The sequence below is a fragment of the Anolis carolinensis genome, chromosome 4 (genome assembly GCF_035594765.1).
Source record: "Anolis carolinensis isolate JA03-04 chromosome 4, rAnoCar3.1.pri, whole genome shotgun sequence".
Classification (NCBI taxonomy): Eukaryota; Metazoa; Chordata; class Lepidosauria; order Squamata; family Dactyloidae; genus Anolis; species Anolis carolinensis.
Window position 1 is genome coordinate 5,232,123 of NC_085844.1, and position 26,838 is coordinate 5,258,960.

The 26,838-nt window shown below is 39.5% G+C and overlaps 2 protein-coding genes across 3 annotated transcripts in view; one reads left to right on the top strand and one right to left on the bottom strand.

The window, feature by feature from the left end:
• Window positions 1-1,745, top strand: part of LOC103280807 (protein brambleberry) — a 36,092-nt gene extending 34,347 nt beyond the window's left edge. For both annotated transcript variants that reach the window (XM_062979932.1, XM_008120916.3), the window contains exon 13: window positions 442-1,745. In XM_062979932.1, the coding sequence (XP_062836002.1) occupies window positions 442-577 (136 nt within the window). In that variant the 3' untranslated portion in view covers window positions 578-1,745. The remainder of the gene's footprint in view (window positions 1-441) is intronic.
• A 1,336-nt stretch (window positions 1,746-3,081) lies between these two features.
• gfus (GDP-L-fucose synthase) lies at window positions 3,082-26,370 on the bottom strand. Its single transcript, XM_062979933.1, has 11 exons — window positions 26,215-26,370; window positions 23,781-23,934; window positions 22,083-22,197; window positions 18,186-18,314; window positions 16,536-16,609; window positions 14,203-14,336; window positions 13,939-14,003; window positions 12,299-12,365; window positions 9,744-9,823; window positions 9,501-9,600; window positions 3,082-4,238 (listed from the first exon to the last, which is right to left on the bottom strand). The coding sequence occupies exons 2-11, from the start codon at window positions 23,921-23,923 to the stop codon at window positions 4,183-4,185; spliced, it is 963 nt and encodes a 320-aa protein (XP_062836003.1). The 5' UTR covers window positions 23,924-23,934; window positions 26,215-26,370; the 3' UTR covers window positions 3,082-4,182.
• Window positions 26,371-26,838: the final 468 nt, after the last annotated feature.

Here is a 26,838-nt window from a genome sequence, read left to right on the forward strand (position 1 = left end):
AAGGAATGAGGAAATACAGCCATGAGTGGACAGTGAAGCAACAGCTCCCCCTGTGGCTGGAATCGTGAAGCTGGAAAAAAATGTTAAATGCCTCTGTGTCTGTCTATATATGTTGTTTGTCTGTTGGCATTGAATGTTTGCCATATATGTGTTCATTGTAATCCGCCCTGAGTCCCCTTCGGGGTGAGAAGAAAGGGCGGAATATAAATACTGTAAATTAAATAAATAGATAGCCACCCAGCCTATATCTTATCGGGAGGGCTTTGATTGTGTCTTCTTGCATCACAGAATAGGGTTGGACTATGGTCCTTGGGGGTCTCTTCCAATTCCATGATCTGTGAAAAACTACCAGCTGTTAGGAATTGTGGGAGTTGAAGTCCAAACACCTGGAGGGCTGAAGTTTGCCCAGACTTCTTGTTGACGATCACCTTTTGGTTTCAGGTCCACTTGCTCGGCCTCTCCAAGGCCACGGTGCCAAGCGGTCACCCGGACTGGACATCCGTGCAGGAAGAGAGCCATCGCAGGACACAGCTATTGCCACGTCCATGAATCCGGTCAGTCCTCTTATGTCAGCTAAGCAGAAGTGTCCTCTCGGATTTGGTTTTCTTGTCGAAGAATGTCAAAAATGACCTGTCACTTTTACTACTCTTTTCCAACTAAGAGAGGACATCTATTGATTTAGTATCTTATGATAGTCTAGAATTATATACTCAAACGATTGCCAAGCTACAACTGCAACTTGATTCTTGTGGCTTCTTGTATGGACTTTGAAAACATCTATTCTTCTCTAATTTATGTAAACGAGAACCTCCTCTACCTCTATTTTCTCCCTTCGACATATGTTATCTGCATAGACTTTTTTAAAACTATTTTTACAAATATTAATAAAAAATATTAAATATATAATCAATAAAACCTCATCTACCTCTATTTGCTCCCTTCGATATGCATTATCTAGATAGACTTTTTTGTACTATTTTTACAAATAATAATACATGACAAAATAATACGTTACAAATAATAAATACATAATAATGCATATCGATATGTGTTATCTGCAGGCTTTTTTGTACTATTTTTACAAATAATAATACATAATAAAATAATAATTTACAAATAATAATAAATACATAATAAATGTTTTACAACAAAAGAATCACTGCTTTTATCCCAATCTATCTCAGGGTAGTGATTTTTCAGATGTTGGACTCCAACTCCCAGCATTCCTCAACACTAGCAAAGGCTGCTGGGAATTGTAGTCCACCAATACCTGGAGATACCCTATTTGTACCAATATAAGCCTGGCACAATTTAATATTTTTCAGATGTTGGACTCCAACTCCCAGCATTCCTCAACACTAGCAAAGGCTGCTGGGAATTGCAGTCCAACACCCTGGAGAGACCCTTTTTGTATCAATATAAGCCTGGCATAAGTTAATAAGCTACGATGTCCCAGAACAATACAGAGTATTGCCAGATTTATTATGATAAGTTTTGATAACCAAAGAAAAGGATTTCCAGGCTGAGATTGATTGCAAGTTTCCCAGAAAAGCTGGTTTTTCAATATTCTAGTTGCAGTAATTAAAGTGAACCAACAAAAAATAAAACGTTGGTTTATATTGCATGTTTTGTTCTATGGGAAATTCAGCTCATTAGTTAGTATCCAAAAAATGTGACTTATTGCACTATGTCTAAAATTGTGAAGTTTGCACATGAATTCTTAATAAACGTGTTTTACTAAAATATGTTTTATGTTATTGTATTCTTCTGGGGTGGGAATCGTATGGTTCTTCAGATGTCGGATTATAGTTCCCAGCATTCTTCAATACGACCTGGGAATTATAGTCCATCAACACTTAACGGTCTAGATCAGACATTGGCAAATTTGGGGCTTCCAGGTGTTTTGGACTTCAACTCCCACCATTCCTAACAGCCTAATAATAATAATAATAATAATAATAATAATAATAATAATGTCATAAAATATGTCATACTATGTCTTTGTGTCAATAATAATGATCATTATTATTGACACAAAGACGTATGACATATTATATGACATTATTATTATTTTATTATGACACAGCAAACAAGATAGATATGCTGGATTTTGTATCACAAAATCACAAGTCAAACACTTCACAAGTGTCTAGGACTGTGTGATGTATTTTCGGATGATGCGGCAGATCCCAGTAGGGTGGCCTTTTGCAGTTGGCAGATTGTGATTTTGTCAATGTCTATTGTTTCCAAATGCCGGCTGAGATCTTTTGGCACGGCACCCAGTGTGCCCATCGCCACCGGGACCACCTGCTCTGGTTTCTGCCAGAGTCTTTGCAGTTCAATCTTGAGGTCCTGAGAGCGGCTGAGTTTTTCCTGTTGTTTTTCGTCAATGCGACTGTCACCTGGGATGGCGACATCAATGATCCAAACCTTTTTTCTTTTCCACAACTGTGATGTCTGGTGTGCTGTGTTCCAGAACTTTGTCAGTCTGGATTCGGAAGTCCCACAGTATCTTTGCGTGCTCATTCTCCAATACTTTTGCAGGTTTGTGATCCCACCAGTTCTTTACTGCTGGCAGGTGGTACTTGAGGCATAAGTTCCAATGAATCATTTGGGCCACATAGTTGTGCCTCTGTTTGTAGTCTGTCTGTGCGATTTTCTTATTATTCTTATTATTATTGTAGAAGCCTGAGGCTACCTTTGTAGTGAAAACTTAAATTTCCGCTCCAAACGGATTGCTTTTGACCAGATACCAGACCCCAAACTTTTCCTGATGTTTTTAGCATCGCCAACTGAAACATAGTAGGTTTGAGAAACAAGACTTTCAGTCTCCAGTTGCAGCAGCACATCTGCTGTAAATAATACAATAAAGAATGGGATTCTCCGGCAGCCAAGCCTGCAAGGAAAGTAACAGCCGCCTCTACAATTCCTCGCAGAAACTTCTCTGAAACTTCTCTGAAATTAGTTCAGGTAATGTTCTCTTTCTTCCTTAGAAATGGCAAATCTGTCCCAAAAATCCAAGTATCATGCTAACCTGCATCCATATCAAAACTATGAAAAAATAGGTAGAAGCACACTGAATAAGAACAGAGATATTTATTGAATTTGGTTTACAATCAATTCATTTGCTGAGTTGCAACAAGGGGGAAAATTAAGCAACTTGCTTATTGAATGGAATAATACCTGTGCTTTTCCTCTTTGAAGTAGATATGTTACCTGTGACAGGTAGCTTTGTGGACGACGTTAAGACCATCAATGCGAACTTGAGAATTCGCCTTTACAGTTACAAACATTCCTGTAACTTTACAAGCCCAAAACTATAATCCTGTGATTACAAACCACTCATTGCTGGTTCAGAGTGAATGCCTCCTTTGCAGGCTACGATCTTCTGTTTGTCCTTGTCTTTGTCACCCTGTACTGTCTGCCAGATGTCATTGGGTCTCAAAGCTGGGAATTTCTGTATATAATGCATCTACTTTCTCCCTGAGTTTTGTACCTTATGGAAAAGGTAACTGACCCTCTTTCTTCTCCGTTTTGCTCTCAAACTTGGGAACAATGCTGCTTTTCAGACTACAACTCCCAACAAGTGGCTATATGTGCTGGGGGATTCTGGGAGTTGTAGTACCCAAAGCAATCCTCCCAAGCTCTGTTCTGCCTGGCAACAAGAACTCTATATGATGCCCATTTTGTATTTTCTCTCCTTTAATGCTAATTTAATTGCCAGCAGCTTTAGAGAAAAGAGTTTCCTCTCCTTGCTTTGGCTTCAGGTGAGTGGAATCTCCCCAAAAGTAGACAATTTGAGGCAAAACAATCCCTTACTGTGGAAAGAACGCTAAGAAAGGCGTGACTATTTGACGTGTAAACAAGTAGTAGAACCAGTTGGGTTGGTTCCTTGCTCAACTCAACTTCATCCCTTTGCAAGATTTCCTAAAAACAGCTCTTTCGAGTCATAGTTTCTAGGAAAGAAACAGAAGCCCCGCCACCCAGCTACAAAGTCGTGCTTTATAAATAAATTTTCACAGATCTACACCTGCTTTTGGAAAGAGAAATAGTCTTCCTTGAAGCCTACTGTGTCCCAATACCCCAAACAGTCCTTTTTAAATTCTCCGTTGTTCGCTTCAGTGAAAGACAACCTGAGTCTCGGTGAGAAATTTCAGAAAGTCACAGCGGCTTCGTCCCTCGTCATTTCCGGGCGACGTCGTAGTTGGAACAAAACCAGTCGCAGGTTTCCTTCACAGCTATGGAAGGAAGCGAGAGAAAAAGTGGTCAGCATAAAAAAAAAAACCCAAAAAAGTTATTTTTTGAGAGAGAGAAAGACAACCACCTTCCATGTGTGATGTCCTTAATAGAATAGATTAACTTTATTATAATTGTACATGGAGTCCTGGGTGGCACAGTGGTTTAACCCTTGTGCCAGCAAGACTGAAGACTTGAAGGTTGGGTTGCTGATTAGTTTTTCTAATCCGTTACATCTATATATATAAAAGAGTGATGGCATCAGGGCAGCGGACAAAACAACAAAACTACAGGCCCCCCAACCTTGAAATTTGACAACACAACCCATCATCCACGGTTGATACAACAAAAAAGAAAAGAAAAATAAACTCCTAATTAGAGGGAAAGGAATAATTGTTTTTATCCAATTGCTGCCAGTTAGAGGGCTAAGCTCCGCCCACTTGGTCTCCTAGCAACCTACTCAGTCCAGGGGACAGGCACAGTTAGGCCTCAGGCCTATAAGATACAGATTATCTGATTTTAACTGGATTATATGGCAGTGTAGACTCAAGGCCCTTCCACATAGCTATATTACCCATTTAGAATCTTATATTATTTGATTGAACTGGATTATCTTGAGTCCACACTGCCAGATAATTCAGTTCAGTGTGCATTTTATACAGCTGTGTAGAAGGGGCAGTTCTAGGCAGATAATATAAGATTACAGATATACAGTAGAGTCTCACTAATCCAACATAAACAGTGTCCTCTATCCTCACCACTTTCACAGTACACAAACAACCAAATGCATACTAAACATAAAGACAACCATACAACAGACATTCAATACCACCACTACCTCAACAATTTCTCACCACTACCTCAACACCACCAGACAACGCCACAGCCACGCGTGGCCGGGCACAGCTAGTACTGTATATACTCGAGTATAAGCCTAGTTTTTCAGCCCGTTTTTTAAGACTGAAAAAGCCCCCCTCGGCTTTTACTCGGGTGAGGGTCCTGGTTGGCTTATATTTGGTAATGATAAATACACACAAATGTCTATACTAGACAATGTCGAAGAGATAAACAAACACTATAAAGGTTCAAAACAAAAAGAGAGGTGTATATTAGAGCATCTTGCAAAGGCCACAGAAATAGTCAGGCCTCTCTGAGTATAGAGCTATCTTCCTTCTATGTAAAAAGGATAAGCGAATACTATAAAGTTTCAAAACATACGTTGCACTATGCAATTCAGAGCACCATATACATACAATATTACCTCAGAGTTAACAACAATAATGAAAATAATAAGTACAAAGTACAAGTATTATTTTTCTCTATTATTATTGGCATTATTACATTTATTATTTTTCTCTATTATTGTTGCTACTACTACATTTTACTCTATTTTATTATTACAGTAGAGTCTCACTTATCCAACATAAACGGGCCGGCAAAACGTTGGATAAGCGAATATGTTGGATAACAAGGAGGGATCAAGGAAAAGTCTATTAAACATCAAAATAGGTTATGATTTTACAAATTAAGCACCAAAACATCATGTTATACAACAAATTTGGCAGAAAAAGTAGTTCAATACGCAGTAATGCTATGTAGTAATTACTGTATTTATGAATTTAGCATCAAAATATCATGATGTATTGAAAACATTGACTACAAAAATGCGTTGGATAATCCAGAACGTTGGGTAAGCGAATGTTGGATAAGTGAAACTCTACTGTATTATTAATACATTTATTATTTCACTCTGATCTTATTATTATATTTATTATTTTACTCTATTTATTACTACATGTATTATTTTCTTGTATTATTTATTATTATTATTATTACATGTATTATTTTACTCTATTATTATTAAAAGGATACATAAGCACATTTACATTGAAGAAGATGAGAATAACGATTTAATCAGAGTTGGACAATCTTATCTTAAATTAGAGCTTTATGTAAATATTCAAAAATATTTAACCTACTGATGCCTCAATTAATGTAATTTTATTGGTATCTGTTTTTATTTCTGAAATTGACCACCCTTGGCTTATACTGGAGTCAATGTTTTCCCAGTTTTTTTGTGGTAAAATTCACATATTCAGTAGCCCTTCAAGAGAATTGGATAAAAACCTTTTACAGATGGTACCTGACCCCCCCAAAAATATCAAAATATTATAAAAAGACCTCAAATAAATGTTGGAAGTGCGGAGAATAGGAGGACACTTACTACCACTGCTGGTGGACATGTGAGAAGGCCAAAGAATTTTGGAAGGAAATACAACAAGGAATACAAAATATGCTACACATCAAAATTAATTTAGACCCCCAAATTCTTCCTCTTAGGGATGTATGACATAGAAAAAGATAAAAACAAAGAAATGCTGTTTAATTACTTAGTTACAGCTGTGAGACTGACTTACGCCAAAAAATGGAGGGAAAAAAAATAGGCCAAATATCAAATTATGGTATAATAAATTTTCTGAAATAATGAATATGGACAAATTAACATATCTATTATCAAACACTCAAGGAAAGCCAAGAAAACAAACAAATTTGGAATTAATTAAAAATTATCTAAATAATGAAAAATGTAAGATAATAATATAAAGATGTTTCAGGGAAAAGAGAATGAATAAAGGATCGTCCCAGGCGATGTAATAAAGAGAAAGTAAGCAATGTTAAAGATAAATTAGATAAGGGATACAAAGGCACAACGTACACAAAAAGAATGGTATTCAAAGCACCACACAATAGAAGGAAGTAAATTTTAGTGTTATTGTATTGTTTATGTATAGATGTGAAGTTTGTATGGATAATTTAGGTCTTAAATTTTTCTTTCTTCTTCTTTTTGGACTCTTATTTTGTTCCCTACCCTTTTTCATTTTCATGTTTTTCTTCTCCTTATGTTTTTGCTTTGCAATTTTTCGCACTGTTGTATGTATGCTTGTTTATCACTTCTATATATATAAAAGGGTAATGAAATTTCGGCCTAGGACAAAACAACAAAACTACACATCCCAGAAACACTAAACTTGGCAGCACAACCCCTCATCCATGCCTCTACGTTCATACAACAAAAAGAAAAGAAAAATAAAGTCCTAATTAGAGGGAGAGGAACAATTTTTATCCAATTGCTGCCAGTTAGAAGGCTAAGCTCCACCCACTTGGTCTCCTAGTAACCCACTCAGCCCAGGGGACAGGCAGAGTTAGGCCTCACTTAGGCCTCTTCCACACTACCTATAAATACAGATTATCCGATTTTAACTGGATTACAGTATATGGCAGTGTAGACTCAAGGCCCTTCCACACAGATATATTACCCATTTATAATCTTATATTATCTGCTTTGAACTGGATTATCTTGATCCCAAACTGCCATATAATCCACTTCAGTGTGCATTTTATACAGCTGTGTAGAACGGGCCTCATATAATCCAGTTCTAAGCAGATAATATAAGATTATAAATATAATATGTAATAATTACTGTGATATAATAATATAGAACAATATAATCTCTAAAATCAGGACAGTAAATAAAGAACAACACTCTGAAAGCATAAGCCACAGCAACATGTGGCCGGGCAAAGCTAGTATGTTATGTTTTTCAATAATTAAAAAAAAAATTGCTGTGAGTAGAGAAATTAGGCACCGCTTAAGTGGGAAGGTGTTTTACGGCACCATAAAAGGAAATACCAGAAATACCAGAAGGAACAGGAGGAAAGTTTGTGATTAAGGGCTTATCAGCAGTTGAAGCGACAGCACCACCCTGTGACCGGAATCATGAACAATCTCCAGGACGCTGAACCTGGGGATGTTGTGATGGGGTCTTCGAGTAGAGATACTACTAGTTGTATTAGAAGAGGCAGGAAGACGACTCGTGAGCAAGACTCTGATAAGGAGCAACAAAGGAAGAGAATCCGGGAAATACTTATGGAACCCACTGATGGATACCTTTGAAGATTTTGAAGGGGATTGTGGGGCTGGGAGTCAGGAGGATGGGATGTCAGACTCTGGGAGTGAGGTGATGGATACTAAGGTTCAGGAGATCTGGGAGATTATTGAGGAACCCACAAGCAGTGGTACATTTGAGGGACGGCACAGAGAAGATACAGATAGATCCTGGGGAGTTATGGGTTTGGATAGAAGGTGGTCTGGCTGGAGAGATCGTGGAAGGGCTGCAGCTGGAGGTGGGGCGTTGGGTGACTCCAGCTCTGATGAGGATTTGCAGCAACCAGCTGTGGATGGGGCGTAGGCTGGCTCAAGTTCAGAGGAGGACTTGTAGATAAAAGTAAATTTGTTGCTAATGTAACTTTGCAATTGGCAAGGTGTTTTGTTGGGCATTTTTCGGGATCTGTTTCAGAAGACGTGTTTGAAAGACTGCTTTGGGACCTGCCGGCTTGCCTCCGACGCTTTGGCTCTTTGTGTTTACTTTGGACTGGAACTCGGTGACGCTGACTTCTCCCAGACGATTTGGACTGGAACTCGGTGACACTGACTTCTCCCAGACGATTTGGACTGGAATTCGGTGACTCTGACTTCTCCCAGACGATTTGGATTGGAATTCGGTGACTCTGACTGCTCCCTGACTAATTGGACTGGAACTCGAAGCCTGTGACTCTCTCTAACGACACGGACCGGATGTGGCAACTGTGACTTCTCCTTTACGTCGCGGTTTAGCTTTAACTACGTTTTGGGGCATTGTGTGGCCGTTGGTCACTGTGGGTAACTACTGATAGCTTTCCTGTGTTTGTTTAGCTCCAACCAGCAGGTGGAGCGAGTTTCCAGCTTTTTCAACTAAGTTTGTTTTAATCTGGATTATTTCCCAGGATAATCCAGATTATATTCTGAGTTTGGATGTTTTGAGTTCTTTTTGGACATTATCATCTCACACTGAAGAGAAAGTGTTTTTGAGCTTCTTTTGGTTGTTTTTTAGGCTCCTTTGTGTTGTTTTTGCAATAAACTGATTTGTTTATATTGGCTGGCGTCTGACTCGTAACAGGGGAAATGCTGACATAACACCTCTATCTGTAGTTTGTCCTGTATGTCTAACGGCATTGAATGTTTGTTGTGTATGTGGTCTGTGATCCACCCTGAGTCCCCTTCGGGGTGAGAAGGGCGGAATATAAATCCTGTAAATAAATAAATACTACAACTCGGGAAGGCCAGGAAGTGTCGCACCTTTGGAGAGCTGTTTTAAGGCAAAGGAAATGGGCCTGCTTTCCGTGTCAATTAGAAACCAGTAATTCCTTTAATTGGTTGTCCTTACCTCGCTCAAAAGGCGTGAATTTGAAATCCAGGAGGTATCCCTTCAGCTTCTTGTTGCTGGCTGTTTTCTTGAACTGTCCGTCTGACTTTGTTGTGTCAAACTAAGAATAGTCTCAGGTTAAAGGAAAATTAGTACTTGGGTGTTGCCTGACTCTAGGAAGAAGGAAGTCCTTCTTCCCAAAACTGCCTGGAAAATAAGGGCATTTTTTAAAGGTCTTCAGTAGGAAACCTTTCCAAAAGATACAAGGAGCTCTCCCTTGAAGTCCATGGCTCTCACGATGCTGTCCGCCGCTTCCCGTATGGAGACCTCGTCTTCTTCGCCAACTAAAAGTAAAAAACCGAGCATGCACCATTATGGCAAGTGTGGAGGATAGTCCATGTTCACACAAACCATTGCTACATACATGTCCACCTCCCCACCATCCTTTTCCTCCTACAATCCTAAATAGATTTATGGAGTTTGAAAACAATCTCCACCTTTGCTACCTTGGGGACTGGCAAATTCTACAGACTTTTGCCTCCTTCTGCCAATTGGGAAAGGGATCTCAGATCCAGGAAGGTTGTTATAGGGTGCACTGAGAGTCTTGTCTCCATTTCCTCCCTAGTGTGCACGCTATAGGGCTTCCAGGTGTTTCTTTATTCTCTCCAACTAGTTATGGAACTGAACACAGGTATTTTCTAGGTGCTTTAAAGGAGTTATTTCAGTGCTGGTTTTGGGCCAGGGTGGACCAAAGGGCCCCAAACAAACTGGAAGGTGTTCAGAAGAAGGCAACAAAAATAGTCAAAGGTTTGGAAACCGCAAATCCCTCTGAGGAGCAGCTTAAAGAGTCTCCTTATGGAGAGAAAGCAGGGTAGTAACAAACACAATAATAATAATAATAATTATTATTAATAATAATAATAATAATTTATGTCAGTGACAGTCGCATAGATGAAAAACAACAGGAAAAACTCAGCCGCTATCAGGACCTCAAGATTGAACTTCAAAGACTCTGGCAGAAACCAGTACAGGTGGTCCCGGTGGTGATGGGCACACTGGGTGCTGTGCCAAAAGATCTCAGCCGGCATTTGGAAACAATGGACATTGACAAAATCACCATCTGCCAACTGCAAAAGGCCACCCTACTGGGATCTGCACACATCATCAGAAAATACATCACACAGTCCTAGACACTTGGGAAGTGTTCGACTTGTGGTTTTGCGAAACGAAATCCAGCATATCTATCTTGTTTGCTGTGCCATACAACGTTGTTGTGTTGATAATAATAATAATAATAATGGTGATGATGAACTGGATCTGTTTAGATTGGAGAAGGTAAAAAGGAGGCATGAGAGTTGTGTTTAAGCATTTCATAGGAAGTCATGTTGACGATGGGGCCATGGTGGCACAATGGGTTAAACCCTTGTGCTTCTGAATTGCTGACCTGAAGGTTGGCATTTTGAATTCGCTGGACGGGGTAAGTTCCCGCTGTTAGCCCTAGCTCCTGCCAACCTAGCAATTTGAAAACATTCAAATGTGAGTAGATCAATAGGTATTGCTTCAGAAGGAAAAGGCAAAAAGATGCTCTAAGCAGTCATGCTGGCCACACGACCAGGAAGTGTCTAAGGACAATGTAGGCTTCTCGGCTTGGAAATGGAAATAAGCACCTCCCTTAGAGCCAGAGATGAGCACTGCCTCCAGAGCCGGAAATGAAAGGAGAAGCCTTTGCCTTTGTCTGTGTATGTGTCTCTCAATGTGTGTCATGTAACAAGGCACTGAATATTTGCCTGTAATATTTACTGTAATCCATATACACGGATATACTGAGTTTCCTTGGGGAGAAGGGCAGAATATAAATAACTTATTATTATTATTATTATTATTATTATTATTATTATTATTATTATTATTATTATCAGCAAGCTTTTTTCCTGCTGCTCCAGAAACTATGATTCAAACATGCCAATGATTCAAACTCTAGGAAAAAAGCATTAGGAAAAACTTCCTAAGAGTAACAGCGAAATATGCTGCTGTGTTGGAGGTTACTTCTTTGGAGATTTTTAAAGTAGAGGCTGGATGGACATCTGTCAGAAGGGCTTGGGTTGTGTATTTCTGCATGGCAAATTGCGGTTGAACAGGGTGACACTTGAGTTCTCTTAATTCCTGATTCTATGAAATGCATTTTTCCCTCCTCAATTCCTCAATAAGGCAAAAGAGTAAGAGAAACAGCGATATTCCAGAACAAGTCCAGCCCTTGCCCCTCTCAACACCATAAATCACACATCTCTCTTGCAGCCAAATGAAGGCATGAAGAAAGCGATCAGGATGGAAACAGCAGCCCACAATCTATGCGGACTCCAAAACTATGAGAGACAGAGCAGGAGGGCTGGGAGATTATGGAATGAATGGAAGAAACACAGCAGTAACAAGCTCTGAGTTAGTGGACAGAGTGAGAGTAGATGGGACCCCTGATGGTGTCTCATTATGGACCTCATGTTTTGTGGCTCAAAAACTACACTGCTTGAAAACAATTCTAAGAATACATCTCAGTCTCGTCTTAGGGCCAGTGGTTCTCACTGAAACAATTGAGGAAATTTTGTTTCAGGTTTGAAGCTAAATGTGAGAGGAGCTATCCAAGGTGCTGATTCCTATCTCCAAAGCAGAGCTCAGCACCTTGGACAGCTCATCTAAATATCTGGGTAGATTCATCGCTGAACTGAGCCAGGAGTCATCAGCTCCTACTGTTTGGGGGCAATCGTACACCTACGTGTGAGATAGAGATGCCAGAGGAAGTGTAAATTTAACAAGGCGGACCTCACCAGACAAAATGATGGGTTCGACTTCGTCATATTCCCTTAATACCCAGAGGAAGAGGCGCGCCAAGTCCTGCAGGGAGAACAGAACAGATCTAGGTCCAATTCTGGTTTTCAAGAGTTGCATAATCATTCTGAATCCAGAGTGCCAATACCCCCAAACACATACACGTGGCCCCAGATGCCTTGTCCTACTGACTTTTCAGACCATCGCTTGGATACATCTCCTCCCTTTCGTTGTTGGCTCTCCTCTCATAAATACTGACAATCCCAACATGACAATCCCAACAGAACAGGGCAGAGATTTGAGCCATTGTCCTAATGTCCTTGGACTCCAACTCCCAGCATTCCTCACCACTTGGCTATGCCAGCTAGAGGTGCCAGGAGTTGCAGTTCAATGACATACATTTATGGAGAACTTCAGCACAAGTGGAAGATCTAAATTGGACCCATGGGAAAGCTGCTTGTCCCATTGGCTTGCTTTCATCTCTTCTAACCCAACTGGAAGTGTCCAGAAGAGGGTAATAAGGATGGCTGGAAGTCTGGGAATCAACCCTATGAGGAATATCTGAGGGAGCAGGAGATGTTTAGGTCTAGGCAGGAGAAGACATTTATGGACTTAACTTATTGTGAGCTTAACTTTGAGTGTATTTGAGTAGTATGTTCTTTCTAAATAATCTCTAGGTCCTTTAGCAAGATCCTATCGCCAACCTCTGATGGAAGTTGACCATAGAGTCAAGCTTAAGAACCTACAGATTTCTAGAACAGTGGTTCCCAACCTCTTTTTTTACCAAGGATCTCTTGACCAGGGACCACTCTCCAACATTAGTACCGAAAGGGTTAAGAATCAGGTTTTTGGTCAACTTTAGATTCTGTTTGCTTATTCGAGGTGTTGATTCAGAAAATTGCATTGAAGAGACCACATAAGCTCCACATAAGCTTTCTGATACAGAACATATGCTATAGAGTAGTCTCCATTTGCTCGCCCACAGAAAATCATATTTAATAATCTAGAACTAATGAAGTCTATCCAACGCAATTTTCTGAATCAGCACCCCAAATAACCCCAGGAACAGGCCTAAAAACAAAGACACCAAGGCTTCAGGAAAGCCTTAAAGACATGGTTGTGCACGCAAGCTTTTAATGAATGAGAACATGGACTTTACATGACCTGTAGAAAGACTTATTGAGGATTCTGGATGAATGGATTTTAATCTTGGACATGCTTAAAATTTTATATAATGTGATTTTATTTTGTAATGGTATCTGTTTTATATGAATTGTTGTTTTTACATTGTTTTTAGGCATTGAATTTTTGCCTATTTACTGTAAGCCGCTTTGAGTCCCCTCGGAGAGAAAGGCGTGGTAAAAGTGATGTAAATAAAATAAATAAATAAATATGTGTATATGTATATGTATATGTGTGTATATATATATATATATGTGTGTGTGTGTGTGTGTATACATATATACAATATAATTTACAATATATAATATTATAATATATTGTATATGCATATAATATTAATATTATTTTGTAATACAATATAATACTAATAATACAAGGTAAATACCTAAGCACCCACAAAACCTAAAGCACCCACGAAAGGCCCCATTCACCCAGATCTTCCAAATCTCAAGATTACCAGAGAGTAAATGAACTGCCTCCTGGGCTTCCCTGTCCCCCAGACAGTAAGAGCCGTGCCGTTTTCTGCAAAAGGAAAGGAATATTCAATGAATATTTTTAATTTCTGAACAAGTGCATTTCGACCATCTGTACCAGGCATGGGCCAACTTCGGCCCTCCCTCCAGGTGTTTTGGACCCCCAACTCCCACAATTCCTAACAGCCTACCGGTCCAAAACACCTGGAGGGAGGGCCGAAGTTGGCCCATGCGTGCGACATACTCACTCTTTGCCAAGTACACTTTGTGGATGAGTCCTGGTAAGACGTGGCCGTCCTCGATGTTGTAGTTGTCGTGAGGCCCAAAGACGTTGGTTGGGATGACGGCCGTGAAGCGGCAACCAAACTGTTCGAAGTAGCCCCTGAGAGGAGGAAAATGAGCAAAAAGGGGAAGGGGAAAATAAGTTGCCAGCTTAATAAAAACAGAGCCAGAACAAGGGCTTGGAAAAAGGTTGTCCCATTGTACAACATCTCCTAGAATTGTCCCTATTAGACATCATAGCTCGATAAGATAACTCAAAAGAATGGCTATCTACTCATACAGTAGAGTCTCACTTATCCAACACTCGCTTATCCAACGTTCTGGATTATCCAACACATTTTTGTAGTCAATATTTTCAATATATCATGATATTTTGGTGCTAAATTCATAAATACAGTAATTACTACATAGCATTACTGCTTATTGAACTACTTTTTCTGCCAAATTTGTTGTCTAACATGATGTTTTGGTGCTTCATTTGTAAAATCATAACCTAATTTGATGTTTAATAGGCTTTTCCTTAATGCCTCCTTATTATCCAACATATTCACTTATCCAACATTCCGCCAGCCCGTTTATGTTGGATAAGTGAGACTCTACTGTATTATTATTCCAAATGACTGTAGATAAAGTGAGCTTGGGAATATTATTATTTTTTGATGCTCCAAAGGATAATCCTAATAAAGCTGCTTTGAGTTTCCTTGTGGAGAGAAAAAGTGGACATAAATAAAACAACAATAATCCCCGTCGGGGTGAGAAGGGCGGAATATAAATACTGCAAATAAATAAATAAATAAACAATACAGTAGATCATATATATAATGACTCATTTTATATTTTATTTCTCATGTTTAAATATTTATACAGTAGAGTCTCACTTATCCAACATAAACGGACCGGCAGAACATTGGATAAGCGAATATGTTGGATAATAAGGAGGGATTAAGGAAAAGCCTATGAAACATCAAATTAGATTATGATTTTACAAATTAAGCACTAAAAATCATGTTATACAACAAATTTGACAGAAAAATTAGTTCATTACACATTAATGCTATGTAGTAATGACTGTATTTATGAATTTAGCATCAAAATATCATGTGTTGAAAACATTGACTACAAAAACATTGACTACTAAAATGCAGACTGAGTTGGATAATCCAGAACGTTGGATAAGTGAGACTCTATTGTAATAGCAATATCAATAGTAGTAGCAGTAGTAGTAATAATAATAATAGATGCAAAATTTAGGAAAGGAGATTCCCACTAAAAGATTGGCTCAACAGCAGAACAGAAAGGAACAGAATTATTATTATTATTATTAGTAGTAGTAGTATTAGTATTATTAGTATTACTATTATCACAAAGACATAGTATGCCACAGTAAATGAGATATATATGCTGGATTTCATTTATTATTATTATTATTATTATTATTATTATTATTATTATTATTATTATTATTGTGTTGTCGAAGACTTTCATGGCCGGAATCACTGGATTGCTATGAGCTTTCCGGGCTGTCTGGCCATGTTCCAGAAGCATCCTCTCCTGACGTTTCACCCACATGTATGGCAGGCATCCTCAGAGGTTGTGAGGTCTGTTGGAAACGTTTATGTATCTGTGGAATAATGTCCAGGATGGGAGAAAGAACTCCTGTCTGTTTGAGGCAAGTATGAATTCTGCAATTAATCACCTTGATTAGCATCGAAAAGCCTTGCAGCTTCAAAGCCTGGTTGCTTCCTGCTTGGGGAAAATACTTAGTTGGGAGTTGTTAGCTGGCCCTGATTGTTTCCTGCCTGGATTTCACCCTTTTTTTAGTGTTGCTCTTTATTTATTGTCCTGATTTTAGAGTTTTTTAAAATACTGGTAGCTAGATTTTGTTCATTTTCATGGTTTCCTCTTTTCTGTTGAAATTGTCCACTTGCTTTTTGTGGATTTCAGTGGCTTCTCTGTGTAGTCTGACATAGTGGTTGTTAGTGGTCCAGCGATCAGGGCCAGCTAACACTTACCAACAAAGGATTCCCCAAGACAGGAAGTAGCCAGGCTTTGAAGTTGGAAGGCCACACAATGCTAATCAAGGTGGCCAATTGGAATATTCACACTTGCCTCCAACACACAAGAGTTCTTTCTCCCAACCCAGACTATCCAGCTATTGATAATGACAGAAACAACTCCAGAAGCAACTCCGGTTGTTCCTGAAACGAAAAAAAATTTGACAGAAACAGACTGAAACAGAGAATGGTTTACAGACTGAGCAAATTTTCAGGGACAAGGAGAAGAGCCAGAAGGGACCTACCTGTTCTGAACATCAATCATCCTCTTTGCATAGGAATAGCCAAAGTTTGAGCTGTGCGGGGGACCATTGTGGATCTGGAAGGGAATGTTCACCATCGGTTTCAATCAGTGCATGAAAAACTGGGTGAAATCAAAGCTAGGAAGTGAAGTTCGAGGAAAGGTGAGCAAAGGCAGGCACGGTGAGGAATGCATGAATGTCAGGCAACGGTGTGATGCTGCAGCTAAAAAGGCCAATGCGATTCTATAGTGTACAAATTGTGGGAAGTCATATTTGCATTCTCTTCTGTTTTGGTCAGACCTCCTCACCTGGAATAATAACCCTGAGTCCAGTTCTGGGCAAAGCAATTAAAGTAGAAGATGCAAAAGATGGAAAGATGCAAAAGATAGTCAAAGTTCTGGAAACTATTAATCCCTCTAAGAGAGGCTTAGGGAGCTGGGGATGTTTAGCTTGGAAAAAAGAAGGCCGAGAGAAGGGATATGAAAGCCATTTTTAAAGATTTGAAAAGCTGTCTCATTGAGGTGGAGGAAGAGGTGGGCATTGCATCCTGTCATGCTGATACAAAACAAATGAAACTAAACAAAATGAACAGCGATTCCATACAAATGCACACCACTAGTATGGAATCGCTGTTCGTTTTGTTTAGTTTCATTCGTTTTGTATCAGCTTTGTACTTGTCCCTGTTTCTAAAAATGGGGTGTTTATAAGAATAGAATTTTCATCTGGCTTACAAAAAAACAATTTTTTAGAACATTGGCTGCAATGGGAGGCCTTCCGATGCTCACCCCCGCCCTCCCTGCTTGGTTTTTGGGCTAGAGGGGTGAAAATTGCCACACACGGAGGGCATTTCGACCCTGCTTAGCCCATCAACTTTTAAAATGTCTGGGTCATCCCCAGAGTACTATTATGATTAATACCCATTGGTACACCTCAGATGTCATGGGGAAGCAGACCTCTCTCAGACTCAGCTTAGGGTCCCAGAGTAACTATTGTTATCATTATTATTATTATTATTATTATTATTATTATTATTATTATTATTATTAACACCCATTGGTACACATCAGATGTCATGGGGAAGCAGACCTCTCAGACTCAGCTTAGGGTACCAGAGTAACTATTGTTGTTGTTATTATTATTATTATTATTATTATTATTATTATTATTATTAACACCCATTGGTACACATCAGCTGTCATGGGGAAGCGGATCTCTCTCAGACTCAGCTTAGGGTCCCAGAATAACGTTATTATTATTATTATTATTATTATTATTAACACCCATTGGTACACATCAGATGTCATGGGGAAGCAGACCTCTCAGACTCAGCTTAGGGTACCAGAGTAACTATTGTTATTAATATTATTATTATTATTATTATTATTATTATTAACACCCATTGGTACACATTAGCTGTCATGGAAAAGCAGCCCTCTGTCAGTACCTACTTATTGTTATGGGGCCAAAATGAAAGGAAAACGAAAGCAAGCACGATTTCAAGTCGCCTCTCGTTTCCTACGAAAATGTCATCATTAGTGTTGTGTAGAACGGTGTAGAACGAAATGATAGCACAAAGGAAACGAAGGAAACATTTTTACGCACATCTCTACTGCACACCAAAACTGGGGGAAACATACACGCAGGAGCCCTTACCATGGTTTCATCGATTGGGTAGGTGGTCTTGTCAGGGAAGATGCAAGTGGAAAGGCAGGAGACAACTTTCCGAACTCCAGACTCATATGCGGAGTGCAAGACGTTGTCATTGATGTGAACGTTCCTTCGCTGGGGAGAAAGAGAAATCAGAAGATTCCATATATTTCAACTCTTTCTAAGGGCATATCTACACTGTAGAGTTAATGCAGTTTGACACTACTTGAACTGCCATGGATATATGTAAAGTAAAAATTAAAACAAATGCTGTCTCTATCCAACTTAAGTGACTTTTGTCACGTCTTGCTGATTTAAATGGATCCAGGGAGTAGATAAATAGCAGAATTGCTCCCCTCCCTAAAGGTAATTGGGACATTTGGGAGCAAATTCATTGAATCATTATACATTAGAAAAATATTCTGTTTGTACAGATATTCCTATCATATCTCCTCCTTCTCTTGGTTTTTTTCCAACACCAATTTTAAGGTACCGTTTTGCATTTCAAAAGCAGCTTCTTCTTCTAGAACAAACAAGGACAACCAACTGAAAAAGCACAAAGGGAAGATCAAAGGAACCAAAAGACAGGATAAGAAGGGTAAAAAAGGAAAGTGCTGCCTGTGCCTGCAGAGTTTGGAAGCAGGCATGAAAAATATATATATGCAGATACTTGGCATTAAGAGGAAGAGGCAACAAAAGGCTTCTGCATTGGAAACTAATGCGTAAATACCAAGTGATGAAGGAAAACTGATCTGGCACTTTATATTACTATTTTGTATTGTATTTATATCACTGTTTTGCAGACACCTTTGGAAGAAGTGGATCTACCGGCACGTGTCAGGGATGATCTGCTTTAGATCATCGATCAATCATCCTCAACTATTTATAGAGCATCATCAGTACAGATAGCATTTTTACCCGTAAAACAACCTGCAAAAGATATATAATCTGAAATACAGTAAGAACCTCTTAACTGCAGAACCCATAACCATAGTTTCACTCACACATGCTCAGGAAGATAACAACAACAACAAAAACAAAAACAATAAGAGACAAGGCAAAATACAAAATCCATCATATGTATCTCATTTGCTGTGCCATACTATGTCTTTGTGTCAATAACAACAACAACAATAAAAACAATAAGAGACAAGGCAAGAGAGAGGTGGTTTGGCTTTCCTTTTTAGAAAGTGAGATATAAATTACAGTAGAGTCTCACTTATCCAAGCTAAATGGGCCGGCAGAACCTTGGATAAGCGAATATCTTGGGATTAAGGAAAAGCCTATTAAACATCAAATTAGGTTATGGTTTTACAAATTAAGCACCAAAACATCATGTTATACAACAAATTTGACAGAAAAAGTAGTTCAATACACAGTAATGCTATGTAGTAATTACTGTATTTACGAATTTAGCACCAAAATATCACGATATATTGAAAACATCGACTACAAAAATGCATTGGATAATCCAGAAGCTTGGATAAGCAAGTCTTGGATAAGTGAGGCTCTACTGTATTATTATTGTTAATATAATACATTGTTCTTGTTTATTTATTTGTAGGTGCTTCAATGAAATTCCATAGTATGCTGGGACTAGAAGCTAAATGAATGGCATTTGATCATATCCTGGTTTGAAAGTGTTATTTCCTGTTTAATTGTGCGATCCTTACTTTGAAAGTAGTTGCTCTACTCCAGAACTTTGGTTTTGTGGCTGCCACAAACTATGTGGAATTGGTTGGGACTCTATGTCAGATATTCATTAAAACTAAAGCAAAATGTGCTGCAAGGAGAAAGTTTTTGCAGTTATATAAACATTCCCCGTGTTTTTATAATAGAACCAATGAGGAAATGACATTTATAACTCAGGAAAAAGAATCGTGTTTCATAGTATTATCATCATCATCTCACCTTTATCTCACAGTCAAGATGCAAAGCGGGTTTTACAAGGAAATATGGAGCTCAATGAGCCACTGTTGAGTTTCAATATAATGAATGGAACCAAGCAGGGACTCTGCTTCTTTTCCTGCCATGTGTGAGTTGCCACCTCACCGTCTTGTAGACATAAGAAGTACATAATACGTGGACTGGGATTTCCTGTTTCTCTTGGCAGACATCACCCAGCAGGGTTGTAGATCACTAAGTAAACAAAGGTCTATTCCAGGCAGCACAACGTGGCAGGTGTTTCTATATGTTCTTGCCTTTAGAGGCAGCTGGGTTCACATTTCACTTCATGGGACAGACACAGATTGGGAGGATGCCCCCAGACAGAAAGCAGCCAGGCTTTGAAGCTGCAAGGCCATTCAATGCTAATCAAGCTGGGCTATTGCAACGTTCACACTTGCCTCCAACAGACAAGAGTTCTTTCTCCCATCTTGGACATTCCAGAGATATATAAAGCCCACTTGCCTAGTTTCCAACAGACCTCACAATCTCTGAGGATGCCTGCCAAAAATGTGGGTGAAACATCAGGAGAGAATGCTTCTGGAATATGACCAGACAGCCCGGAAAACTCACAGCAAACCAAAATAGTAACAATGACAATAACAAAGTTCAAAGAAGGGAACTGGCCTGGGAAAAGTGGCCAATATACAAAGAAATATTGGAAAAACAAAATGAAGACCACAGGCTGAAATCCCAAGAGGAAGTAAATAAGTTAAACAAGAATGTGTCCTGGTTCCAGTAGGCAAATAAAAGAATACTTCAATAAAGATAAGAAGGTAGGATTTATGATTAGAGAATCCATTTGGGACAAAATAATCCAAGTGGAAAAGAAAGAAATCACAAAGATATACAAGATATTGCTTAATTGGGCTACAGAAACGGAAACAGTAAAAGACTGTATAGTGAAATGGGCTCAGAATATTGGATATCTGAGTCAATTGGAAGATTGGGAAAAGTGTTGGTATAAAAAATTAAAATACACACACTTCTTTGATTTAAAGAAGAATCGATATAAGATGATGTACCATTGGTACATCACACCCCAGAAATTGGCAAAATGCTACAAAAATGTTCAAGAAAAGTGCGGGAAATGTGAATCACATGTGGGTTCTTTCTACTAAATGTGGTGGACGTTTAAAGCAGCCAACAAATTTTGGGAAATGATCCACCAAAAAATAGAGTTGATATTAAATATCAAAATTCAAAAGAAATCGGGAATACTTCCCGTTAGGAATGTCGAATTTTGAAACAGACAGAAATAAAGATATACTGTTTAATTACCTGGTGAGAGCTGTGATGATAACTTATGCTAGAAACTGGAAGATTAAAGAAATACCAACAATAGAGGATTGGATATTGAAAGTATTAGATATAATAACATGGACAATTTAACTAAACAATTGAAAAATTACCAGGGAATCCCGAAAAAAACAACGGACTGGATACCAGCCAAAGATTACATGAAACAAGAAAAAATGAAATGTATATTAGAATAAACTAGGAAAAAGCAAGGGAAGCGAATCCTGTGCAGAGAAGAGATGAAAGGGAGGTGCCTGAAGAAGAGAAAAGACCAAATAACCATGAATACCCTGAAGAACGAGAATGAAAGCAAACAAACTATTTTTTTCCATTTCTTTTCCCTATCTCTTTCCCCTACTTTCCTTTACCTAAAATGTTCTCCCACTTTTTATGTAATGAAAACTTTTTTCTTTTTCATTAAAATCATCTTTTTTTTTTTTAAAGGAGAGAATGCTGCTGGAACATGGCCAGACAGCTTGGAAAACTCACAGCAACCCATGAAAGCCTTCAACAACACATTCTTAAGATTTATTTGAAGTGAGTTTGTCATGGCCTTCCTCTGAGGCTGGGAAAATATACAACTTGCCCAAAGTTACCCTTCATTTTTCCAGGGCTAAGTGGGATTTGAACAAGTTCACGCTGGTTCTCCAAATATCTTACCCAGAAGTCCAGGTTGTACTTGATGTTCCGGAAGAGGCCTCCCACCATGGCAGCCAAGTGAATGACGTGGGTGGGCTTGTGTTTCTCAAAGAGCGCTTTGGTCTCTGCAGCATTCCTTGAAAAGGAAGGAATGAGAGGTAGGAAAGGATTGGTAATATCAAGCCAAGGAGGTCTGGATCCATTTTGGACATTTTCTATGCCCTGCCATTGGACAGCCCAGCAAGCCTTGCACATATGAGAGTTGAATGAAAAGTAATGTCTCCACCTTCGTTACTTGGGTTTGGATGGGAATATTTTAATAAATCAAACGCAGAAATAATCCTTAGGATGTGCTCTTTAACTACCACTATTCACTTTTCCACATAATCACCAGACAATGGGATACATTTCTGCCAATGATGAACATGTTTTCTGAAGCTGTCACAGAAGAAGTCGACACTCTATTTCCGCAACCGGCGTCTCACAGGATCCATCGTGCACAGATCTTCCGATAGCCAAGCAAAGCAATAATGTGACCCACACGTTCTTGTGAAATGCCGATGATGCTTGAAATTTCTCTCTGAGTGATATGACGATCGTCCTGAATCAATCTGTCATCCTTTTGCTTGTGAAACTCGGTGGTTGCTCTCACAGGACGTTCAAATCTTTGTTTGTCACGCAAGTCAGATGTTTTGACCTCAACAACTTTAAACTTACTTGCCCAAAGACGCACAGGACTCACATCAACACAATCACCATAAACAGCTTGCATTCTCTGGTGAATCTCCTTTGGGGTGACACCTTCTGCTGTCAAGAATTCAATTACTGCATGTTGCTTAAGTCACATAGACCGACCGACAGTCTGGGCAGGGTTCCATACTTCGCACTTTAACAACACTACCGTTCCAGGCTAAGGCTTCCCCATCTGCGCAGGGTTCCATACTTTGCCCTTTAATAACACAACCGTTCAATGCTAAGGCTTCCCCGTCTGCGCAGGGTTCCATACTTTGCCCTTTAACAACACAACCGTTCAATGCTAAGGCTTCCTGCCAAATGGAACTGTAGAGGAGAGTCTACTGAACAAGCCAGGACCTGCCACAGACCAGGACTGCCATCTGTTGAGGAGTTACGAAGGTGGAGGCATTACTTTTCATTCAACCCTCATACAATGGTGAAACTGAGGCAGCCCTATAAACTATAAGTGCCCAAAATGGATACCAATTTCAGGGGCGTCATCCCAGTGGAGAGGTTTTGCCAACCCCACAATCAAACTGGAAAATACTGCCCTTTTCAAGTAACCAGGCCTTCTCCGAAACTGCTGTTTCTATCGATGCAATATATTTTTAGGATTAATTTTACGTTAGCCCATCATGCCTAACAACCCTGCTCTCCAAAAGATATAATGCTATATAAAGTGGCATTTAGCATTAAAGCACAGTCATAATATACCAATTAAAAATGCCAGAAGTGTTTACTCGCACTGTCAACCAAAGTCTTTGAAAATCCACTATTTTCTTTTCCAAAGTCGTCCTGAAACTGTTTTCTTTCCTGTTCCTTCAGCCTTTACGAGGCAGTTTTTCATGCACAGCTAATTGCTACGCCAGGCATTCGCCAATATCCCCTTTAAATCCTTCTAAACGCAACCTGGCAGCTACTAATAAATAAGCAATTAAAGGTTTATGAGGCTGTACATTATCTCCTGGGTTTTTAAAAACTCACGTTAAGTCAGCGTCTTTGGAGGACACGAAAATCCACTCCTCGTCTGGCCGGCCTTCCCCATCCGCTACCACTTTCTCAATGGCTTTGCCCACAAGACCTGAACCACCGGTCACCAAAATGCGCTTCATCTTTGGTTCAGCCATGATTTTGAGATCTGTACAAAAATGGAAGGAGATAAAGTATTATATTAAACAACAAGCACCATGGCAGGATATTTTCTTTCCCTAGAAAAAATTTGTTGTAAAAAAATTGCTGTGAGTTTTCCGGGCTGCATGGCCATGTTCCAGAAGCATTCTCTTCTGACGTTTCACCCACATCTATGGCAGGCATCCTCAGAGGTTGTGAGGTCTGTTGGAAACTAGGCAAGTGGGGTTTATATATCTGTGGAATGATGTCCAGGGTGGGAGAAAAAACTCATGTCTGCTTCAGGCAAGTGTGAATGTTGAAATTGGACACCTTGATTAGCATTGAATGGCCTTGCAGCTTCAAAGCCTGGTTGCTTCCTTTCTGGGGGATTCTTTGTTAGGAGGTGTTAGCTGTCCCTGATTGATTCATGTCTTTGATTCCTTTGTTTCTGAGTTTGTTGCAAAATCCACCCAGGATTGAGTTACAACAGAGCCTTCTTTGTGGTAGTTCGTCAGTGTTGTGTTGACATTTTCTCTCTAAGGAAGCTAGAATGAGGCTGTCCAACAGGATTTGGAGAATTATTTAAAAGTAAAGGATTTTTAATAAGCTGCTGAGAGACAGTGTGGCATATGGTTTTAATGTTGGACTAGGGCCCCTCTACACTGCCATATAATTCAGATTAACAAAGCAAATAATCCACATTATTATGTTTATTTATATCCCATGTTTATTCTCCATAAGGAGACTCAAAGTGGCTAATACTAAAAGCATTACAATACAATTTAAAATATACAGTAGAGTCTCACTTATCCAAAATAACGGGCCAGCAGAATGTTGGATAAGCGAAAATGTTGCATAATAAGGAGGGATTAAGGAAATGCCTATTAAACATTAAATTACGTTACGATTTTACAAATTAAGCACCAAAACATGTTTTACAACACAATGACAGAAAAAGCAGTTCAATACGCAGTAACGTTATGTAGTAATTAATGTATTTATGAACTTAGCACCAAAACATTGCAATGTATTAAAAACATTGACTACAAAACACTGTCTATTAAAGGCAGATCGTGTTGGATAATACTGAACGTTGGATAAGCGAAGGTTCGATAAGCGAGACTCTACTGTACAAATATAAAATATTAAAACAGTATTAAACATCATTAGTATTAAAAACATTATCTGCTTTGAACTGGATTATATGAGCCTACACTGCCAGATAATCAATTTCAAAGCTGATAATATGGAGGTGTTAGCTGGCCCTGATTGTTCCCTGTCTGGATTTCCCCTGTCTTCTGAGTGATGTTCTTTATTTACTGTCCTGATTCTAGAGGTTTTTTTTAAAAAAATACAGTAGAGTCTCACTTATCCAACATTCGCTTATCCAACGTTCCAGATTATCCAACGCATTTTTGTAGTCAATGTTTTCAATACATCATGATATTTTGGTGCTAAATTCGTAAATACAGTAATTACTACATAGCATTACTGCATATTGAACTACGTTTTCTGTCAAACTTGTTGTATAACATGATGTTTTGGTGCTTAATTTGTAAAATCATAACCTAATTTGATGTTTAATAGGTGTTTCCTTAATCCCTCCTTATTATCCAACATATTCACTTATCCAACGTTCTGCCGGCTCATTTATGTTGGATAAGTGAGACTCTACTGTACTGGGATCCAGATTTTGTTCATTTTCATGGTTTCCTCCTTTCTGTTGAAATTGTCCACATGCTTATGGACTTCAATGGCTTCTCTGTGTAGCTAACACCTCCCAACAAAGGACTCCCCCAGGCAGGAAGCAGCCGGGCTTTGAAGCTGCAAGGCTCTTCAATGCTAATCAAGCTGGCCAACTGCAACATTCACACTTGCCTCAAACAGACTAGAATTCTTTCTCGCACCCATCTCAAACTGGACTTTTTACATACATCTAAACCCCACTTGTTTAGTTTCCAATAGACCTCCCCACCTCTGAGGATGTCTGCCATAGATGTGCGCGAAACGTCAGGAGAGAATGCTTCTGGAACACGGCCATACAGGCCGGAAAACTCACAGCAACTCCATCTATTAGTTGTATCAGATTGGATGCGCTCTCAGGGCGCAAAGACAGGGGCGCAGAGGATGGGAGAAGAGGAGGGGGACCCCAAAAGAGAGGCTGGGAGAAGGGGAAGGAAGCACCGCCCATCCTCCCCAACCCCAGCCCATCATCCCCATCCTCTGCCCTTCATCCTCACCCCAAAAAACCCACCCTCCTTTCCTCGCTTCCCCTCTGTTTCAAGGAGACTGTAGGGTCCCCCCTTACCTCTCCAAAAGCAGCAGCAGGAGCAGCAGCGCGCTCTGCTTTTACGCACGACGCTTCCTGGGCTCGCAGGGCGCGCAAAGAGGGAGGCGCATGGGCTGGCCAGCGGTCTCTCGTGATGCAGGATGGGAAATGTAGTCCTCTCGGCTCTCAAGCCCAAGAAAGAAAGGAAAGAAGGAAAGAAAGAAAGAAAGGAGCGATGGAAGGTCACTTTTCCATTTCTTACCAAGCTCCTGGGTTCTGGAGCTGTGCCTCCCTGTCTTAGCAAGAAAGAGGGAAACATTTTCCAAACGTGCCCTTGACTCTGAGCATGTGCAATCTCAGTTTTAAAGATCTCTTGAGATTTTAGATATATCACCTGGGGGAGATATAACTATTCCTAAGAAATGCTGGACCACTCCAACAACTATCATGTCAGACGACACAGAGAAACCATTGAAATCCACAAGCATGTGGACAACTTCAACAGAAAGGAGGAAACTATGAAAATGAACAAAATCTGGCTACTAGTATTAAAAAAAACTCTAAAATCAGAACAGTAGATGGGAAGCAACACTGAGGGCAGAGGAGCTCCAGGGATGGCTAATGACTCTGAACAAAGGATACCCCCCAGGCAAGAGACAAACC

Excerpts from the sequence above, each read along its gene's own strand:
- gfus (XM_062979933.1), bottom strand. The coding sequence starts at position 23,923 with ATGGCTGAACCAAAGATGAAGCGCATTTTGGTGACCGGTGGTTCAGGT. Across the intron at positions 22,198-23,780 it reads TCCAAAGACGCTGACTTAAC|GAATGCTGCAGAGACCAAAG; the intron begins GTGAGTTTTTAA and ends TTCCTTTTCAAG. Across the intron at positions 4,239-9,500 it reads ATTCACGCCTTTTGAGCGAG|CTGTGAAGGAAACCTGCGAC; the intron begins GTAAGGACAACC and ends TTCCTTCCATAG.